The sequence below is a fragment of the Berghia stephanieae genome, chromosome 4 (genome assembly GCF_034508935.2).
Source record: "Berghia stephanieae isolate SIO BIC M18660-M18661 chromosome 4, UCSD_Bste_1.3, whole genome shotgun sequence".
NCBI lineage: Eukaryota > Metazoa > Mollusca > Gastropoda > Nudibranchia > Aeolidiidae > Berghia > Berghia stephanieae.
Window position 1 is genome coordinate 47,318,241 of NC_088363.1, and position 19,943 is coordinate 47,338,183.

The 19,943-nt window shown below is 35.1% G+C and overlaps 1 protein-coding gene across 5 annotated transcripts in view; it reads right to left on the minus strand.

Annotated features, from left to right (window-relative positions):
* Window positions 1-9,758: 9,758 nt before the first annotated feature.
* Window positions 9,759-19,943, minus strand: part of LOC144970715 (prestin-like) — an 89,624-nt gene continuing 79,439 nt past the window's right edge. For 4 of the 5 annotated variants that reach the window (XM_078910638.1, XM_078910637.1, XM_078910636.1 and 1 more), the window contains one exon: window positions 9,759-14,172. Coding sequence is in view for 1 of the 5 variants with exons in the window: in XM_078910639.1 (XP_078766765.1) it covers window positions 14,152-14,172 (21 nt within the window). In the remaining 4 variants the exon portion in view is untranslated. The remainder of the gene's footprint in view (window positions 14,173-19,943) is intronic. The other variant, XM_078910639.1, reaches the window with a different exon arrangement.

A 19,943-nucleotide genomic window follows, 5' to 3' on the forward strand; every position in this document is an offset into this window, starting at 1 on the left:
TGATTATGATGAATAATTATTATAATAATAATAATAATAATAATAATAATAATAATAATAAATAATAATAATAATAATATAATAATAATAATAATGGTAATAATAATAATAATGTTAATAATAATAATAATAATAATAATAATAATAATAATAATAATAATATAATAATAATAATAATAATAAATATAATAATAATAATAATAATAATAATAATAATAATAATATAATAATAATAATAATTAATAATAATAATAATAATAATAATAATGATAATAATAATCTAGACCGGTGCTTATCTTCAATATTTATTAACCAATTGTCATTAATCCTTTGTTTTGTGTAGTTTTAACGAAAACCTTTTATGATCAATTACAAATTAAATTCTATAGGCAAAGAAATTAAAATTTTACCTGATTCTACAGCAATTCACACAAGATGTAAAACAAACTACAACTCTTCTATTATTCTAGTCATTCAAAAGAACGATGTATAGCATAGCAGGACAATTTTTTGTAATTTCCCGAAAGTTGCGGGTGTGGACAACATGTTTGTTTTCACATATTTCATTCTAGAATGTTCAGCGCTTGTAATATTTATTATATTTTGATCAAACATTCTTTTATTCCATCACAACTGCTGATACTAATGCGATGGTTGTGTCACACACCTGTCTCATGTCTGCCATTTTGACGTGTTAAAAACAGACAGCAAGTGAATGTCACTGTTAAAGTCATCGCTCTATATACTCAAATATTTACTTCATTCCATCCATCACAACAACTTAAAGGTGATCTGCAATGAAAATTTTATATGATGAGTGAAAAAATATGGAAAATGCCTGAAAGATTTTAAAATTCTTGTCTTTTTTCTCGCTCGTTGACTTGATAAAACTTTAAAAGGATAAACATAGAGGAATATTCCGAATTTTGAATAATTTGATGATTTTTGAAGCCCATTAAATAGAACTTCAAAAAGTGGGGAGAAAAACCCCACCGATAATATGATTCTTAAATTTATCAAATTTATTGTTATTTTGGGTTTTTAAAAAAAAATTAAGTCTCAATGTTCGAATTACACATTACAAAATGATTTAATAAATAATGAAAATTTTAGTTGCAGTTGCGAATCACTCAACTGACCAAATGACGTCCATATAAACTCAGGTTAATCATAAATATACTACTGTGGGAGTAGTCGGTTACTCCTGTGGAAGCAGTCGGTTACTCCTGTGGAAGTAGTCGGTTACTGCTGTGGAAGTAATCGGTTACTACTGTTGAAGTAGTCGGTTGATCCGTCTTTCAATATTTCATTTATTTCCACTATTAGAATATTTTTGTAATCTAACTTGATAATTCTGGAGCATCTGATTCTTTCTTTCTTGATTTTTCTGTTTTTCTGACATTTTTTTAATAATTTGGTGCGAGTTATTTTCAAAAATGATAATGAATTAATTCCATCTTTTCCTGTGGCCGAGATCTCAGTCTTTTCTTTTCTCTGCAATTGTGACTCTTTTTCATCATCCACTTTTTCTTGTTAACGACTCTTTCCAGATCTCTTTTTTCTCGGTATAAACTGTTGGAAAAAAAAATAAAATCAACAATTTCAGTTCATCTTAAAAGAAATAATTTTGCTTCAAATATAAAACTTTAAAATGTCACTTTTTTTTTTTGCTCCATGTCCTGTAGTCCTTATTTTGTCATAGCGTATGTTAGGCATCATGATACGTATGTCATTACTGTCATAGTTTATAAAACTGTCAGGGTTGGATTATACTGTAATGTTATTCTGATATATTATTACACATTTCAAACTTTTCATCATCTTACAAAATCGTAACAATTTAAAAGAAATTGATTGAAAATAACTTAATTTCAATAAGAATATTACTTTTTTTTTTCAAAATTTAATTTTTTTAGTAGATGTTATTAACTCCTGCGGACTAATATTAAAAGCAGAAATGATTGTGTATTTGTTTCACAGGCGTGTTAAAATTAATTTGAATCAGCTGTAGAGTATGTTTTTGAACTCAAGTCTGTAAAACTTCCGATTATGGAATATGCTACGATCCACTTTTGAAACAAAAATACTTGATCTAGGTTTAAGTAATTGCATCTGTGTGCAGCATAATCCCATCCTGATTGGTGAGATGATTCCTCGTCTTTTTCATATCTACATACAGTGCTTTATATTCCTGTGTCTTAGCCACCATACCATCGTCATAAACAACATCATCATCATTATCATCATCATCATCATTATTCACATTAATACCACACAAGTTATGATAACTCAACTACTTTGTGGTTTCATTCACACATATTGTCTCTTCACCTATGCACATTAAAATCATATTTTGAATGAGTTATATTTGCAAAATCTCTAAAATATCCGCATCTCTGTGTCCAAAATGTTTTTTAGAAATTGAAATTGTTTTGTTCGAAAATGTATTAATTATTTCTATACTATTTTAGCCGATCAATAAATTTGATCAAAAGCATTTTGAGAAATCTCAAAAGACGTCAAAAAATCTATTTTGACTAAAACAAATAAATCTAAAGCAAAATAAATAAAAAATACATTTTAGACCAGTATTGTATTTATTACCATCACCAAAATAAGCTGATATTACCGTGATGACTAATTTATAGCTGGGGACAAATGTATTCGTGTAACATTTTTCAAATTGTTTTAGCTTGTTGTAAGTGTTGTTAAATGGCATATGTAGAAAGGCGATTACCCAATGTGGTGAAATATTAAAACTAACAATTCAATTAGATAACCATGCCAGATTCCAATATTGCTTCACAATTTCAGCATGCCAAATATAATTTTTAAACAAATATGTATTTCCGCGACAAGGATTTAAAAAAAAAAAGATAATAACAACAACAAAAATATACAGTTTATCATCATCCACTCTACTGGATTCTGTCGGTTCTCTCCCCTGGAATAGTCACGCGACAATTAAAATATAATTTCATTGATCCATTATTCAAAAAATTAAAATCGCCTTCTGTGTTTTGGAAGATGTTTAGCTTTCTTTCAGTCATGTTCCCTCAATATGAAAATGAGGTCATACCTTGGGTTAAATTATAACAGCTAACTATTAAACTATTTCAGAAAGTCGTTGCCCGAATAGGTTTGTCCCTTTGGATACTATACTATAGAAATGATATATTATGGACATTGGTGCCCAATCATGTATTGTAATTATTATATTGATATACAATATATTGAATGTCTTGATAACATGTTGCCATCCGATGTGTTTTTATAAATGAAATAAAATTCATATTACAACTATACAGTTGTCATTCTCTTTTATTATTATTTTGTTAGAGGTCTTTTCCATTTCTTGTATTATTCTTGTAATTCCGTGTTGTTGTTTTTTTCTATTTTGTTTTATTTTTGTTTTTTTGTTGGGTTTGTTGTTTTTTGGTCTTCTTTTATGTTTCTTTTCGGGTTGTTTTTTTTTTTTCAAACTACCATAATGGTTACTTTGAATGATTTAAAATTATTCCTCTTTGGGGAGATTTTGTGTTTGTGTCTGCATTGATCTTTAGAAGGTCTCAATTCAGACAATGGTGACATTGCTCTGGGAGTACTAAATGTATCATATATCATTAATACTTCTGTTCCCAGTCTGAGCCATGCAGACCTTATAATGAACTCTTTCTGTGGCGCTTGTATGTGCAGATCTTCAATCTTTTCAACATATCCCTTTGACTTTGACTGAATTATTCCTGGGTGATTTTAACTTCAAACCTGCAACTTTTCTATTGGATATCATTTTCCTTTTTACTGGCGCTGGAAATGGCCGAAAAGTGTCGCAAGGGCAGTAAAACCCTGGGGGGGGGGGGGGGGGGGGGGGGGGGGGAAGAAATAATTTCATTATGTCCATTCTTATGGTGCCAATAATCCAAATGTATGGCAAGTGACATACCCCCCCCCCCCCCTCCGCCTTAATATAACGAATTCTTCTATAATACTTTTCTTTCATACGTCTTATTATTGATCTTTTCCTTCTTAACCGAATATATCCTAAGATGGCTGAAGCTGTGACTTATAAAGTACTGTAGTTATTTAGAGCCATACGGCCGGTGAAACCCGAGTTCACCTCGATTTCTGTAGCGTTATAACGGCAGTGGCAATTACGTTACATTATGCTACCATCTAGATAGGACGCAGGTCTATTGCTAACTACTTTCCGCCAGATCTATCACTATCATCTTAGGTCGACAGGGTGAGGTAGATGGGTCGGAGGTCTCGATTTGCACCCGGAATCAATACTGGATCCTATGCTTATGAGTCGAGTGCTTTGTCACTATCGGGACCCCTAGGACTTTAATTTAAGCTTTTATATAGCGCAATATCCACTAAACGTGCTCAAAGTGCTTTACAAGGGGTCCCTGACCAACAGCAACACTTAACATGTAGGACGGGACATGACGCCTGTTAGGCGATATTATAACGCTGTTAACGGCCAGGTACTAATTTTACACCTGAGTACGGTGAGAGAATGTGAGTAAAGAGCCTTTTCCAAGGACTCAACTATGCGCCGAGCGAGGCCTGAAGGCCCAGGACCTTCCGATCCGAAAGCGAGTGTCATACCACAAGACCACATAGCCGCATAGGACTTAAAACAACTAATGACTAATAAAAATCTTTCAGAGACATTAGGCCCATGGATCAGGAGTTGATTGCTACCATTTGGATATATACACTAGTCTGTTGCAAAGTACTGTCCGCCTAAACTCTACCAAGTGAGTTATCGCCCCCCCCCCCCTTCCCCCCATTGACTTATCAGAGGTAAACAGATGCAAAACGAGGGACCCTTCTTCAGCAAATAACAAGAGCAATAAAAACATGAATTCAGTTCAACTTAAGATCCAGAAAGACAGCAGAAAAATATTTGATACGTGTTGTCAGCAAGCACAATGGTGACATATTGGCGTTGTAAGCACTGGTGAGCTCTATGTTTATCTAGTTACTTGTCGTACTCTGGTAGGACACGTATTTAGAAATTTGGCCAGAAAACCCGTCCTTCAAAAATATCGATCGATTTAAATGATCTTGGCAAAAACTCTCAATCAAACATCGTGTGGTTATGTGGTCTTGTGATATTACACTCGACTTCTGATCGGAAGGTCCAGGGTTCGAGTCCAGCTCTAAGCGGTGCATAGTTGAGTCCTTGGAAAAGGCTTTTTACTCACATGCCTCACCGTAGTCCTTTAACGGTAATATCGCCTCACAGGCCTTTTGTCTCGTCCTACATGTTTGAGTGTTGCTCATGGTCAGGGACCTTTGTGAACTTTTTTGTAAAGCGCTTTGAGAACGTTTAGTGGATATTGCTCTATATAAATTATGGTCTAGATTCTTTTTTATTTGAAGGAAGAGTATTCTATACCTAACCTGTTCGATATTTGATCTTTGCCGTTTCGCAGTTGATAATATGACATATATTCTGCCGTACTCTAAATAAATGCATTAAAAATATTTTGACCTCAAAACTCTTTGAGCGTTTTTGACAAGAGAATGGTCATTCGAGGAAGTCCCAGATATATATATATATATATATATATATATATATATATATATATATATATATATATATATATATATATATGTGTGTGTGTGTGTGTGTGTGTGTGTATTATACACAGAGAGAGAGAGAGAGAGAGAGAGAGAGAGAGAGAGAGAGAGAGAGAGAGAGAGAGAGAGAGAGTCCTATTATTTATAAATAAAACAGAGGATACAAATATAAAAACATGGATTAAAAAAAAAGAGAGGAAACGGAATTCACTTTCATTAATTAATTTAATGGACATAAAAATATCACGATGATTTGTTGACTCTCCTTACCAGCTATGTTTAGAATTTCCCCCGAAAATTCACTCCCACCCACACAAAAATAGACTTTTCCTAATCAAACAAAAAAGTAACAAGTAAGCTCTACAACAGTGTTTAGTATTTATAGCTGTAATCAACGCATTTCTTTCAATTTTGTGATATACAAGAGAAATCAGAATGAGAAAATTGTCGGTTGCATCGTAACGAATGTAACGATTTTCCTATGGTTGGTAAGGAGAGGGTTAAAGGAGTTACAACACCAAAAAAAATCAAATATTTGGAGATAAACTGGAAACGTAAGAAAATAGATTTTGTACCCAGATAAATCCGTTTTTCACATTGCAATTCGACGGAATAGAACATTTACCAAAAAGAAAAAAAAAGAGAAAATAATGTTTTGTTTGTTTATAGTTTTTGGGGGGTTTGTGGCCAAAAAATACATTTTATATGTTTCAAATGGTAGTGAGGCAATGGAGATTTAAAAATTTGATGATTAAAATTCGATGTCGACATGTTCTTAAGTCGGCGATGTCTGATAGTTAAAAAAATTTTACAACAAACTTGTTTACTCTTTGTGTTGCAACACTTTGTGGCGGTAATATCAACATTGTTATGAGAATAATATTATTTATTATATAATTTATTAACGAGAATTCATATATTGAGAGAGATACATTAGAACACACGAATCCTCTTCCTTAGTTTTGCCTTTGAGACCAAATATAATCGATCGATATTTCAATTAACAGTTTTCTGGACAAAATGAAAATAAAACAGTTTATTTGTTTTTGTTTTATTATTATTATTATTATTATTATTATTATTATTATTATTATTATTATTATTATTATTATTATATTATTATTATTATTATTATTATTATTATATTATTATTATATATATTATTATTATTATTATTATTTATTATTATTATTATTATTATTATTATTATTATTATTATTATTATTATATATTATTATTATTATTATTATTATTATTATTATTATTATATAGAGAACCTCCGACTCCGACAAACCAATATATTCATCATTTTTTCAGCATGCTCGTTAAGAAAATAACTATTGACTATTTCTAGTTTCTGCTGAAATGCTGAAATGAAGTATCTTTTTGTTTTGTTTTTTATTCTCCTCCTGGGAAACATCAAAAATTGTGTTTATGATATAGTGCCAGATACTACCGAAAGTTCGAATCCAATTTTACTATATTTTCGGTACTCAGGAAGTGAGTGAATCGATGCCCTGTCAAGCGAAAAATAAAAAGTTTGAGATATGTTTTAAGCTTTTTACAAAGGCTCCAATTTTACTATATTTTCGGTACTCAGGAAGTGAGTGAATCGATGCCCTGTCAAGCGAAAAATAAAAAGTTTGAGATATGTTTTAAGCTTTTTACAAGGGCTCCCAAACCAACAGGATCTCTTCGCATATAAGACGAGACTGGACGCTTGGGAGATGCTGTTACACTTTAATATTCGAGAAAGTCAGCGCTGTTCCTCACCACCAGGTACTCTTCTTACACCTACCCACAGACTACTAGGAGTCCTGTATTCTCTATGCACCTACCTGGGCACGATGAGAGAGAATGTGAATATCGTGTCTTTTCGAAAGGACTCAACTTTGCGCCATAGGCAGCGTGACTCAAACCAAAGACTTACAGATCATAAGATAAGTGTCATACCAGAAAAATTGATTAATTAAATTTTTATTGGAAATTTATTTTGTCAGGGCAGCTGTATCTTACACATATTTTTGACATAAATTGTAACATCTCCTGGTCTCAGATAATAATTAGATACGTTCCAGATAATTGCCATTCTCTGGAAAGACACGTATTTTAAATTTGGCCAGGAAACGCGTCCTCTAAATATCGAGATATTGATCGATTTAAATGACCCTCATCTTAGCAAAATCTCTCAAACCTGGGGCCTCGCAAAGTCCCAGGTTTGAGAGTTTTTGCCAAGATTAGGGTCTTTTAAATCGGTCGATATTTGAAGGACGAGTTTTCTGGCCAAAATTTTGAATACGTGTTTGACCAGAGTACGACAGTTAACTGGGGAATAAACTAAACCGATACAATACGTCTCAAAGCTGAATACAACAAAAGAGAGAATTGAGTGATTAACGCATTCCCTCAAAGCTACCTGACAAAGTTATACGTGACATAAATGACTGCAAAAAATTATTGTAAATGGCGGGAAACCGTTACATACAAATTATATACGTACCTATAATATAAAATCCATTTGATACAGAATCGAGATTATTCATGTATAGAACAGTAAAGTTGGTGCCCCAAACGTAAACAAAGGTCGAGAAGCACATGGCAAACCACATGTTCCTGTCTTGACAGCTCACGTTCCAATGTAAATAATAGAAAGAAAATAACCTTTAAAATTTGGCTGTTAGGTGGCAAAAGAAACACATATTCATAAATACTCGATCATGCATCAAATAATGTCTAGATATGGATATTTTATGGAACAAAAGGTAAAATTTATCAAAAGTTACGTCTATCTATTTTTAGACCAGAGCAAATTATTGCGCTGGTATGAACAAAACGAGAATTATTCGGAGCCTGATTTTCATAATAATTTAGTCTTATATTATTATTTCTGCAACTGTTAGATTTTATGTAAACATATTTTCAATACTGAAAGTGTATTGCCTACAACTCAAACTACAAAATTGGGAGACTATATTGTGCGTAAATTATTCCGGTCCCTAACGGAAATCACTAGCAACTTGTTATTGTTTACGTTTGGGGCACCAACTTTACTGTTCTATAATATAACTATTTTTATTGACTTTACACATATATAAAATAAATATGACATGATACAGGTTGAATGCTAAGAACAATATGATGATTTTGATTGGAGTAATGTGTAACAATGTCTGTTTTTTAACTTGTCAGAAAAATATGACGATAATAATTTTTAAGAATTAATTGACAATATTTTATAATAACAACAGTAACAAATTGGTCGTTAAAATAATATAGTTTATTTAATAAGTTTAAAAAGTGTAGGATAATAAAACTCAATAACTTAGCGCCATAATATTACAAAGTATGTTGATATCCAAAACGTACAAAAATATTCACATTGTTGTAAAGTTTGTCTGGCGTTTGATTTTCATTGCTATTTCAGTTTAACATCGCAACAGGTCAATTTGTCAAAGTATTGTCATTTTGGACGTAATTTAAAAGAAATCTGAGTGAAAAAAAAGAAGCGACATCTAAACTGTTAACGTCGTTTACTGAAAACAGTAACTGAAATAGACTGGAATGTTTCAGAGAACAAAACCTTAGATAATTTCCTATTAGTTGACACCTTATTTTCCACACTATATTAATTCATTGACACTTTTCCTCATTTTATACCTAATATACACTTTTTTAATTTTGTGAAACACAGTATACATGAGAGTATAATAATGCGAAATATACTATGTACAGTCAGTATTCCAACGAAACGAACTCAAAATGATAACATGAACAGTCTGAATCCATGACATAAATATTCATGACATATTATGACCGAATGAGCAATCTTTAGATTTTTAATTCTAAGTTTTATCAAAACGATTATTTTCTTCCATAATTATAAGCTAAGCTGCCAGAAGTTGTGGACTAAAAATGCTTGAACATCGACGATCATAAAGCTTCAGATAGGATTTTAAAATTCAAATAGGATTGACAAACACAATATCACCATGCCTATATCTTGATATGGATATGAGCAACAAATATAATAAGATATTTGTAATAAAAAAAACAATGGCATAAATAAAACGATCTGATCTCTTACATCAAGAAAACAAAATCACCCCCCCCCCCCCCCCCCCCCCCAAACCCAATGAATTCAACTCCCCCCCCCCCCCCTACCCTCACCAAAACAAAACAATTGATTGGTATGGTCCATAAATATGTTAAGAATGGCAGAGAATAAAACAAGTGTGTTCTCAATGGACTCTTCAAAATCATACCTAATATTTGCAATCAACTTTTTTACTTTTATTCAAAATATGAAAAAACAAACAAACCAAAAAAAAAACATTTTCAGTCCATTCATTTTCCAATTAAAGCCGTACATATTGTTAAGTCTTACTGGGAACGAATCAAGTAGTCGAAAATAAACTGTACAGTATTCTAATATCATGTTTTATGGTAGGATGACGTTGAACATAAATAGACCTACCATTCATTGTAGCGAACTCAATTAATGATTATTATCCATAGGTGAGTTAAATACACAATCATAAGTCGTAACGCTTGCTGAACGTCAACATAATGAAACTATTACCATCATTGGACTGTCGAGTAGATTTTGAAATAACTGTGACCTTTAGTAAGACGAATATCTGAACAAGTCTTTACCTCAGGTGCCAGACAAAGCAAGAAAGAAAAATACAAGGCAAAAAACCATCCCAAAAAATCAGTCTACCTCGACTGGGGATCGAACCGCAGACCTTTTGATTACCGGTCAGACTTGCTACCATCACATTGGGATGTTTTTTCTTTTTCTTGTATTTTTCTTGTACGAGTATTTTTCTTTCTTTCTTTGCCTGACACCTTTCGTACACATTTGTTCAGATCTTTCTTTTTCTTACACCGGTGCCTGCTTCCTAATTTTACAAGACGATCAACGCAAGACGAACGCGAAGATCATGTGACCCATTAGTAAATCCATGAAATCCTCGTGAGGCGCCTTATCTTGACGGTGTGTTTCCCTGTGTTACTGAACAGCATCAGGCAATTAATTGAAGCTCTGTGATTAAATAAATAACCCACCAGTTCTGTCCGCCAGATCAATCGTATCAACACACAACACTATTGCAACCCTGAATGTTTATAGTCCATCAGAGATGAAAATGGCGGTCTAAAATCAATAACAAAAAGCTAAGTGACGTCACCTTCATTCATTCTATAGCAAAGGTCATAAATACACTACATGCGTAAATCTTTTTTAAAAGATACAACGACGAAATACCAATCAGTGTTAAATGCGGCCAATCATTTCAAGACGGTATTAAATCAGGATAAAATTTATGCTGAAAATTCAATGTTAAGTCAAAATCATCATTATTAGAAAAACTTTAGCTCATTCATTTTCATATTTTAATCTCATTTAAACTCTATAATCTCGACTGAATTTTTTAAAATTTTATATTTTTTACTATTATTATTATTATTTTGTTTGTTTGTTTGTTTTCCTGATCCCGCCATAATACCGCTTTGAACACGTGGGTCACAAATAGAAAGAGGGAATGTTTAGTAAGGTCACGATATAGCCCTAGGCACTGATGATGATGATGTAAAATGGCAATAACTATCAAATACAATATTATTAAATCAAAAATTGACATTGACATCACAACTATTGATGCGATGCATAAAGATAAAATGCTCACTAATCTACCCGCCAGATGAAACGTACCAACACACAAAACACCATTTATAGTCTGTAAGAGGGACTTTAGTGAGAACTATCTTCAAACTGGCGGTCTAAAAGCAATGACAAAGAACCGAATGACGTAAAACACATTCATTATATTATTAGGAGTGAGATGGTCGATAAGATAAGGCATTGACATAATACCCGTAGGACATGGGTTCGAACCTCTTTTTGGCATCTCGTTCATTTTTTTTTTCAATGAGCAAGAGTCTTAACTGCTATTCCTTGCTTGGATTGATAGCAGGATTTATTTCGGTCTAGCTTCGCAGCAATGACTACATACCAATAGGATTCAATAGTATGATGTCACGTCCGCCGAACAACCAGCAGCTTGGTTCTAAACAAAGAGAATCGGCACTTTTTATTCTTCATGCTGGCTAAGAACGTATTCACATGTCATGTGATCAGAATGTATAAAAGTCAAAACATGATCAGATTTATAATGTTTTTCTCCTCTGGATAAACTTTTATGCTCGTCAGAGAAGTATTTCATAAGGGCGTCCGCCATTGTTCCGATAGTTTCGACTCAGTTACTAAGTGACTATGCGTCATTACGAGGGAAGTGACGTCACGACTGTTGAAGCCTATTTCCCCTTGAGTTAAAAAAAACCCCAACAAGACAAACAAACAAACTTCATTTTCCTCTACATTATAGCTTTTGTTTGCATTCGAATACATAACAATTTAATTACAATTCTGAGGCGACATCATTGATAGAGCCCAAAAATTTGAGATGAACCATACTGACATAGAGACGAAATGGAGAGTTTTCACCGTAAATTGAGGAAAACAGCCGGTACTTGATGTCGGCCGATTTTAAAAGTGGAAGGCATGAATTCAGCTAATAATCCAAAGGTTTACAATCAACTTATAGGGACAATAATTGTTGGGGAATATTATCATTATTTCATCAGGGACTATGTCCCTGTACTAGGTAGGCGCCTGAAGTTGTGGACCTCATAATTAGGGAACAAGAATAAATATTTTGACAGCTTCATTGACATGAAATATTGTGGGCGTATATTCTATCTATCTATCGATCTTCCTATCTAAATATCTATCTATCTATCTATCTATCTATCTATCTATCTATCTATCTATCTATCTATCTATCTATCTATCTATCTATCTATCTATCTATCTATCTATCTATCTATCTATCTAATTATTTATCTAATTCTCTATCTATCTATCTATCTATCTATCTATCTATCTATCTATCTATCTATCTATCTATCTATCTATCTAATTATTTATCTAATTCTGTATCTATCTATTTATCTATCTATCTATCTATCTGTCTGTCTTTACCTATATATCTGTCTATCTAACTCCTCTCTCTCTCTCTCTCTCTCTCTCTCTCTCTCTCTCTCTCTCTCTCTCCCATCCCTTTCTCTCTCTGTCTCCCATCTCTCTTTCATACAAGTGTGTGTATTTATATGTGTACTGTATTAGATTAGATTTTTTTAAAACTATGCCCAAAATACCTTTAAATGTATGAACAATCGTAGCTATGTTATAGATAATATTGGCAAAATTATATTTAATCAACGTAGAAGTCTTGTGGTGATATGTACTGTAATAAAAAACTATAGACATGTAAAAACCTGTTAGACATCAAACATATACGGTTAAACGCATACCCCCCCCCCCCCCCCCCCCGATCCCATCCCTATTTATCCAAATCACAGATTGAAATCGATACGAGAGGGTTTGCGAAAGACTTTTCACGTGTAGCTACTTATTTCATTGACGTATTGAAAAATCCTCTTTGTTATGCCTTGCCCAATTAGTACAAATCCAAACGGCTGTTGGAGTTCTGAAAAAGGGCGTTGTGCAATATGGGGAATGCGTTTGTCACAGATTATGTCCGTTATTTGTGTCCATCACAGTGAACACGATTATGAGGACAATACAATGGCAACCACTACTTTCTACGGCGCGATTGTTTCTACGAGTGAGAGAAACTCGCAAAGGCACACAATTCGTTTAAAAAACAAAACAAAAACAAACAAAAATACAAAACAAAAAACAAAACAAAAACAAACAAAAATACAAAACAAAAAACAAAACAAAAACAAAACGCGGCCATAGCACTGAGATTCCAGTATCGTGTAGGTAGATTGTAATTATGATTTTGTCACCTATCAAGGGACTTAATTTGGTTACAAATTAAAACTACCCGGAATGTTAAAATGATTGAAATGTTGGATTTGCTCTCACGCAGTGTAAGGTGTATGAAATTAAATTGTAGTGTTTGAATCTATTGATTGTATCTTGGAAATGTAACAGTGAACAGGCATAAATAACAATGTGAAATTAAATGTAATCTTCAATTTAATAAACAAAAACAAATCATGTGGACGTTTCGGGTTTTCCGTTTATCAACAAAACGCCATTATCACATAATATTTTCTCATTCGTCTGTAATGTTTCATTCATCCTGTTTTGTTGATAAAGGGGAAATCCGAAACGTCCACACTACCTGTTTTCGTTAATTAAATTGAAACTTACATTCAATTTCACATTGTTATTTATTTCTTCGAGATTCGAGCCAGCAACATTTATATTACCCAGTGAGGCACCAAATTGCCTCGACCACTCAAAGCAATATTTATTTATTCATTTTTTAAAAAATCGAAAAGATCTCTTCCTCCAATCATATTAATGTACGCTCTGTAAAAGTAACAACACGTACAATATAACAGGCGAAATCTATGACATTAGTATTACGGTCCGACAATAATGTGAAGAGTATAGGAATGTTGGCTTGTTTGGGGAAGAGAAGAACAATCGTGACGATGAAGAGGGGGATGAGTGAATTGCAATCAAAACTTGGTAGTTTTCATCTGAAATATAGAGGGAGATAAAGATTAAATTGATATGTTTTTCAAAGATAGCAGCTTGATGGTGAAATACGAGATGTTGTGTTTTGCGTTTTAAAAAAATTACCAGGTGTTTGTAAATACACTACTAATATGATAAGAAGTGTATATACATCTATACATATTATAATTATAAACGACAAATCTATCCTCATCCATAGTAAGGGAGACAAACTGGAAATAATTATAGTAAAATCAATTTATCACCAATTACCTACCTTCACAAATTACCCCCTTCCGCCATCCCAACACGTATAAACAACCTTCTAACCCACCCACCCACACATACACACACACGCGCGTGTGCGCGCATACGCATATACACACGCTCACACACATACATACAAATACACCCCTTTCATTTAAGTGAAGAGAAGTGTTCAAGAACAGGGTTAAAATAATGTTGAAATATTCACAAGATAACTAACGATAGATATGACCTCAAAACAGTTTTATGTCAAAAAGAACAAAATAAAAAATGACAGTAAAAGCGGCGGAAAATATGAACTTTTAGGTTTTATTATTTGAAGACACTATCTATTTTGTACTCAATAGAACATAAAAATGTAACCAACGTCTCGTATGCTTCTCACTCTTTCAAATTTTTAACATCTAAATCACCCGGACAAAATACCGTTTTGAGGCGACGGGTTATACAAATCAACATTATGAGGATATACTAATCGATATTATACAAAACATGTTATATTATACAAGATGTCAGGAGGTCAAATTTTTCATGCAATAAATAAAGACATGCTTCTCTACAGCCAACAACAACAACTACTATTATTACTACTACTATTACTACTACTAGTACTACTACTACTACTACTACTACTACTACTACTACTACTACTACTACTACTACTACTACTACTACTACTACTACTACTACTACAACTACTATTACTACTACTACTACTTCTACTACTACTACTACTACTACATTGTCAACAATATCCCAGAAGTGGAGCACATCTACCTTCTTGGCGACTTCAACGCGCGAGTTGGTGCTGACAAAGAATCATGGCCAACCGTTTTGGGGCACCACGGCATAGGAAAGATGAATGAAAATGGTCAGAGGCTTCTTGAACTCTGCTGCTATCGCAAACTATGCGTGACGAACACCTATTTTCAGAACAAGGCATGTCACAAGGTGTCATGGAGACATCCAAGGTCAAAACACTGGCATCAGCTGGACATGATCATTACTAAGCGCGATTCTCTTAACAATGTTTGTAACACCAGGTCCTATCAAAGCGCTGATTGCGACACTGATCACTCTTTGGTTGCCACAAGGGTGAAACTGACACCAAAGAAACTTAATCACTCAAAGAGAAAGGGCCAGCCCAGGATCAACATCAGCAAGACAGCTTACCGGGAAAAGAATATAGAGTTCAACGAGCAACTTGAGAAGATTCTCAACACAGCTCATAGAGAAGCAGAACAAAACGCACAGGACAGCTGGAACTCTCTTAGAAACGCCATTTACAGCACTGCAGTTCTGACATACGGCAAAAAGGAGCGCAAGAGCAATGATTGGTTTGAAGCCAGAATTACTGAGATGGAGCCAGTCATTGATGCCAAGCGCAGCGCACTTGTCAGCTATAAACATAAACCGAGTCAGAGGAACCTGCAGGCGCTGCGAGCTGCACGCAGCAAAGCACAGCAAACAGCACGACGTTGCGCCAATGACTACTGGCTTCAGTTGTCGGACAACATCCAGCAAGCGTCTGAAAGTGGCAACATAAGGGCCATGTATGAGGGCATCAAACAGGCGACAGGCAAATCTACAAAGAAAACTGCACCTATTAAATCCAAGACAGGGGAAGCCATCACTGACAAGGACAAGCAGATGGGTAGATGGGTAGAGCACTACTTGGAACTCTACGCCAGAGAAAACACTGTCACCCAAAAAGCGTTAGACGCAATTGAAGAACTGCCAGTACTGGAAGAACTAGACGCAGAACCAATCATGGAGGAGCTCAGCAAAGCAATCGATGCTCTGGCCTGTGGCAGAGCACCCGGTGACGACAGCATTCCACCCGAAATCATCAAATGTGGAAAGCCAGCCCTCTTGGAACCACTACATAAACTCCTGTGTCTTTGCTGGAGAGAAGGCAAGGTACCCCAGGATATGCGTGATGCCAAGATTATCACCCTCTACAAAAACAAGGGAGACCGTAGCGACTGTAATAACTATAGGGGAATCTCTCTACTGAGCATTGTGGGTAAAGTCTTTGCGCGCGTTGTCCTCGCTCGACTGCAAGTCCTCGTCGAACGTATCTACCCAGAGTCGCAGTGTGGCTTCAGAGCCAAGAGGTCGACAGTGGACATGATCTTCTCAGTACGTCAACTTCAGGAGAAATGCAGAGAACAGCAGATGCCCCTCTACATTGCATTTATTGACCTGACAAAGGCATTTGACCTTGTTAGCAGGAAGGGCCTTTTCCAGCTGCTAAAGAAGATTGGCTGTCCTCCTCAGCAGCTTAGCATCATTGCCTCTTTCCACGACGACATGAAGGGCACCATTAGCTACGACGGTGGAGCCTCTGAACCCTTCCCCATGCGCAGCGGCGTGAAACAAGGCTGTGTCCTCGCACCGACTTTGTTTGGTATATTTTTCTCCTTACTGCTGAAGTTCGCATTCAAAGAGTCCCCAGAAGGAGTCCACTTACACACCAGAAGTGATGGGAAGCTGTTCAATCTGGCACGGCTGAGAGCAAAGACCAAGGTCCGCACAGTCCTCATAAGGGAAATGCTATTTGCAGATGATGCAGCTCTATGCGCGCATACCGAGGAAGACCTTCAGCGGCTGATGGACAGGTTTTCCCACGCATGCAGGGAATTCGGGCTGACGATCAGCATCAAGAAAACAAATGTAATGTGTCAGGATGTCCCCTCTATACCAGCAATTTACATTGACAACGAGGAGCTAGAAGTCACTGATCACTTCACATACCTGGGCACAACCATCACCAGCAACCTCTCACTTGATGCAGAATTAGACAAGCGCATCGCCAAAGCTGCCGCTGTCATGGCACAACTGAGCACAGAGAGTGTGGACCAACAACCAACTCACTTTGAACACCAAACTCAGAGTATACCAGGCATGTGTACTCAGTAGCCTACTGTATGGCAGTGAATCCTGGACAACATATGCCAGACAGGAGAACCGCCTGGAAAACTTCCACATTCGCTGTCTACGACGAATTCTCGGCATCAGGTGGCAGGACAGACTCACTAACAATGCAGTGCTAGAAAGAGCTAACTCCCTCAGTATGCATCTCATGCTCTGCCAGCGACGTTTGCGATGGCTTGGTCACGTACACAGGATGGACAATGGACGCATACCCAAAGACATCATGTACGGTGAACTAGCTTCTGGACGGCGACCAACTGGCCGTCCAGCTCTGCGCTTCTATGATGTCTGCAAACGAGACATGAAATTGACAGGCATCGACTCAAACACCTGGGAGTCGCTTGCTGACGACCGCAGCGGCTGGAGATATGCGGTGATGGAGGGAGTGAAGAGAGGTGAGGAGAGGAGAAAGACGAAGTTTAAGGAGAGGAGAGCAAGGAGGAAAGAGAGGCAGCAGATCCAAATACCAAACGCACAGTCAAACTATGTGTGCAACAACTGCGGTAGAGACTGCCATGCAAGGATTGGTCTGCTGAGTCACACCCGTCGTTGCTCTCAACAAGACTGATGAGACTAAAGTCATACAGGGCGCAAACCATCGTCTCTCGAGACGGAAGGATGCCTACTACTACTACTACTACTACTACTACTACTACTACTACTACTACTACTACTACTACTACTACTACTACTACTACTACTACTACTACTACTACTACTACTACTACTACTACTACTACTACTACTACTACTACTACTACGACTACTATTACTACTGTTCTACTACTACTACTACTACTACTACTACTACTACTACTACTGCTACTACTACTACTACTACTACTACTACTACTACTACTACTACTACTACTACTACTACCAATACTCTTAAGTACAGTACTAAACAAAACCAATACCAAAATTAGGATTTTGCCTAAAACAAAGAAACTGGGTATACATGAAGAAAGATTGGTATTATTTGATTAAGCCTTATACAATGTTCTAAAAGGGGGAGTCAAAAAGTTTTTTAAATAAAGAAATTACCATGCATTAGCAATAAAAAAAGATCGCAAGATTAATACATAGTAGGCTAACTTCTAGGAAAAAAATTAACTTTATATCGAGGTTGTAGGCAGAGTAAAGTATATGGAATATCTTACCTTCATGTGGAGGTATTGAATTGATGTCTTTATTATTTATCTTTTTATTCATCTATTGTCTTTTTTGTTTTGATTGTAAAAGTATCTATTTATCTGGTTATTCTAAATATAAATATCAAATCAAATCAAATCAAATCAAATCAAATCATACACTGATCCAGGGTTTAGCTCGGAAGGAGAAAGAGAATTGTGCAGTATTAAAGACATTTTATCTGACTCTTCTCCAGGAATATACCTACGCAATCCCTAATGATGTCATTAAAAAACAAGACAGGGCACAAATCGTTAAAAGCTTGCCTTGAAGGTTTGGAATTTGGAATGTTGAAAACAAATCAATGACAAAATAGAATTGTCCACTGAAACGAGACCGTGCTCAGGCGTTGATAAGTTAAGCCTTTTGATATGAATTAACTCAGTAGGATTGTCCTGTGTGTTATAAGTTCCAATTGCAAGTTTTCTTTCTCCCCATGTGGTTCCAGTTTGGTTAACTGAATATTGAGTGCATGATTTTGGAACGTGATTCCAGGTGACTCATCATCTCCGAATGGTATTATGTCGGTGTGAACAAGATACCGAATTGTAATTTAAAAATTAAAATGACAAGATTGTTTTAGAAAGTTGTGGACATCTGCGTTTTGACACATTTTTCCTGGTTGTTGTTTCTGTTGTGTTGATAATGAGATTTTCTTTTCTTCTATTTTTTCTCTCTATTCTATTTTCTTTCCCCAACGAACCAACGCACACATTCCACGAATTCATGCTCTAGGGTGCTTTACAATAAAATACCTATTCACAAAGAAAAAATCAAATAAAACGTACAGCACTGAAAACTTAATATGAAAAACAATAAACTAAAAATTAAATAATGGTTATTTTAAACATTTCAGCCTATAAATTGATTGGACTTGAAAGAGTGAAAGTTTGGAAAGTTTCTGATATGATTCTGGGAGACAGAGAATTCCATATTTTATCAGGTCTGATTACCGAAAGGCAATTATGGGCTTGTTTTAACATTGTTGTAATGGACAATATTTGGCCTTGGTTTGAGGGTATTTCCATTAACATCAGTGAGACCACAACATTTGGGGTTATCAAACTTGCATGTAACCATATTATATCGGATAAACCAGAGTTTGTCAACATTTTTGTTTTAAAATCGTACACACTTTCAATTCATACTTACAAGCTCGTAGACCCCAGTTGTCACAATACACTAAAATTGCATCGATATTCGTATTATACAAAATAAAAAAGAAGATATGGTGGGGTAATAATAAAAATGTATCAAAGTATACTTATGGTGTATCTATATGAATTTGCTTTTGTAGAGTGACTAATATTATTGTTTTATGCCTGCATGCTTCACCCCCCTCCCCCCCCCCCCCACACACACACACACACGCACACACTCACAGTGCAACCTATCAATA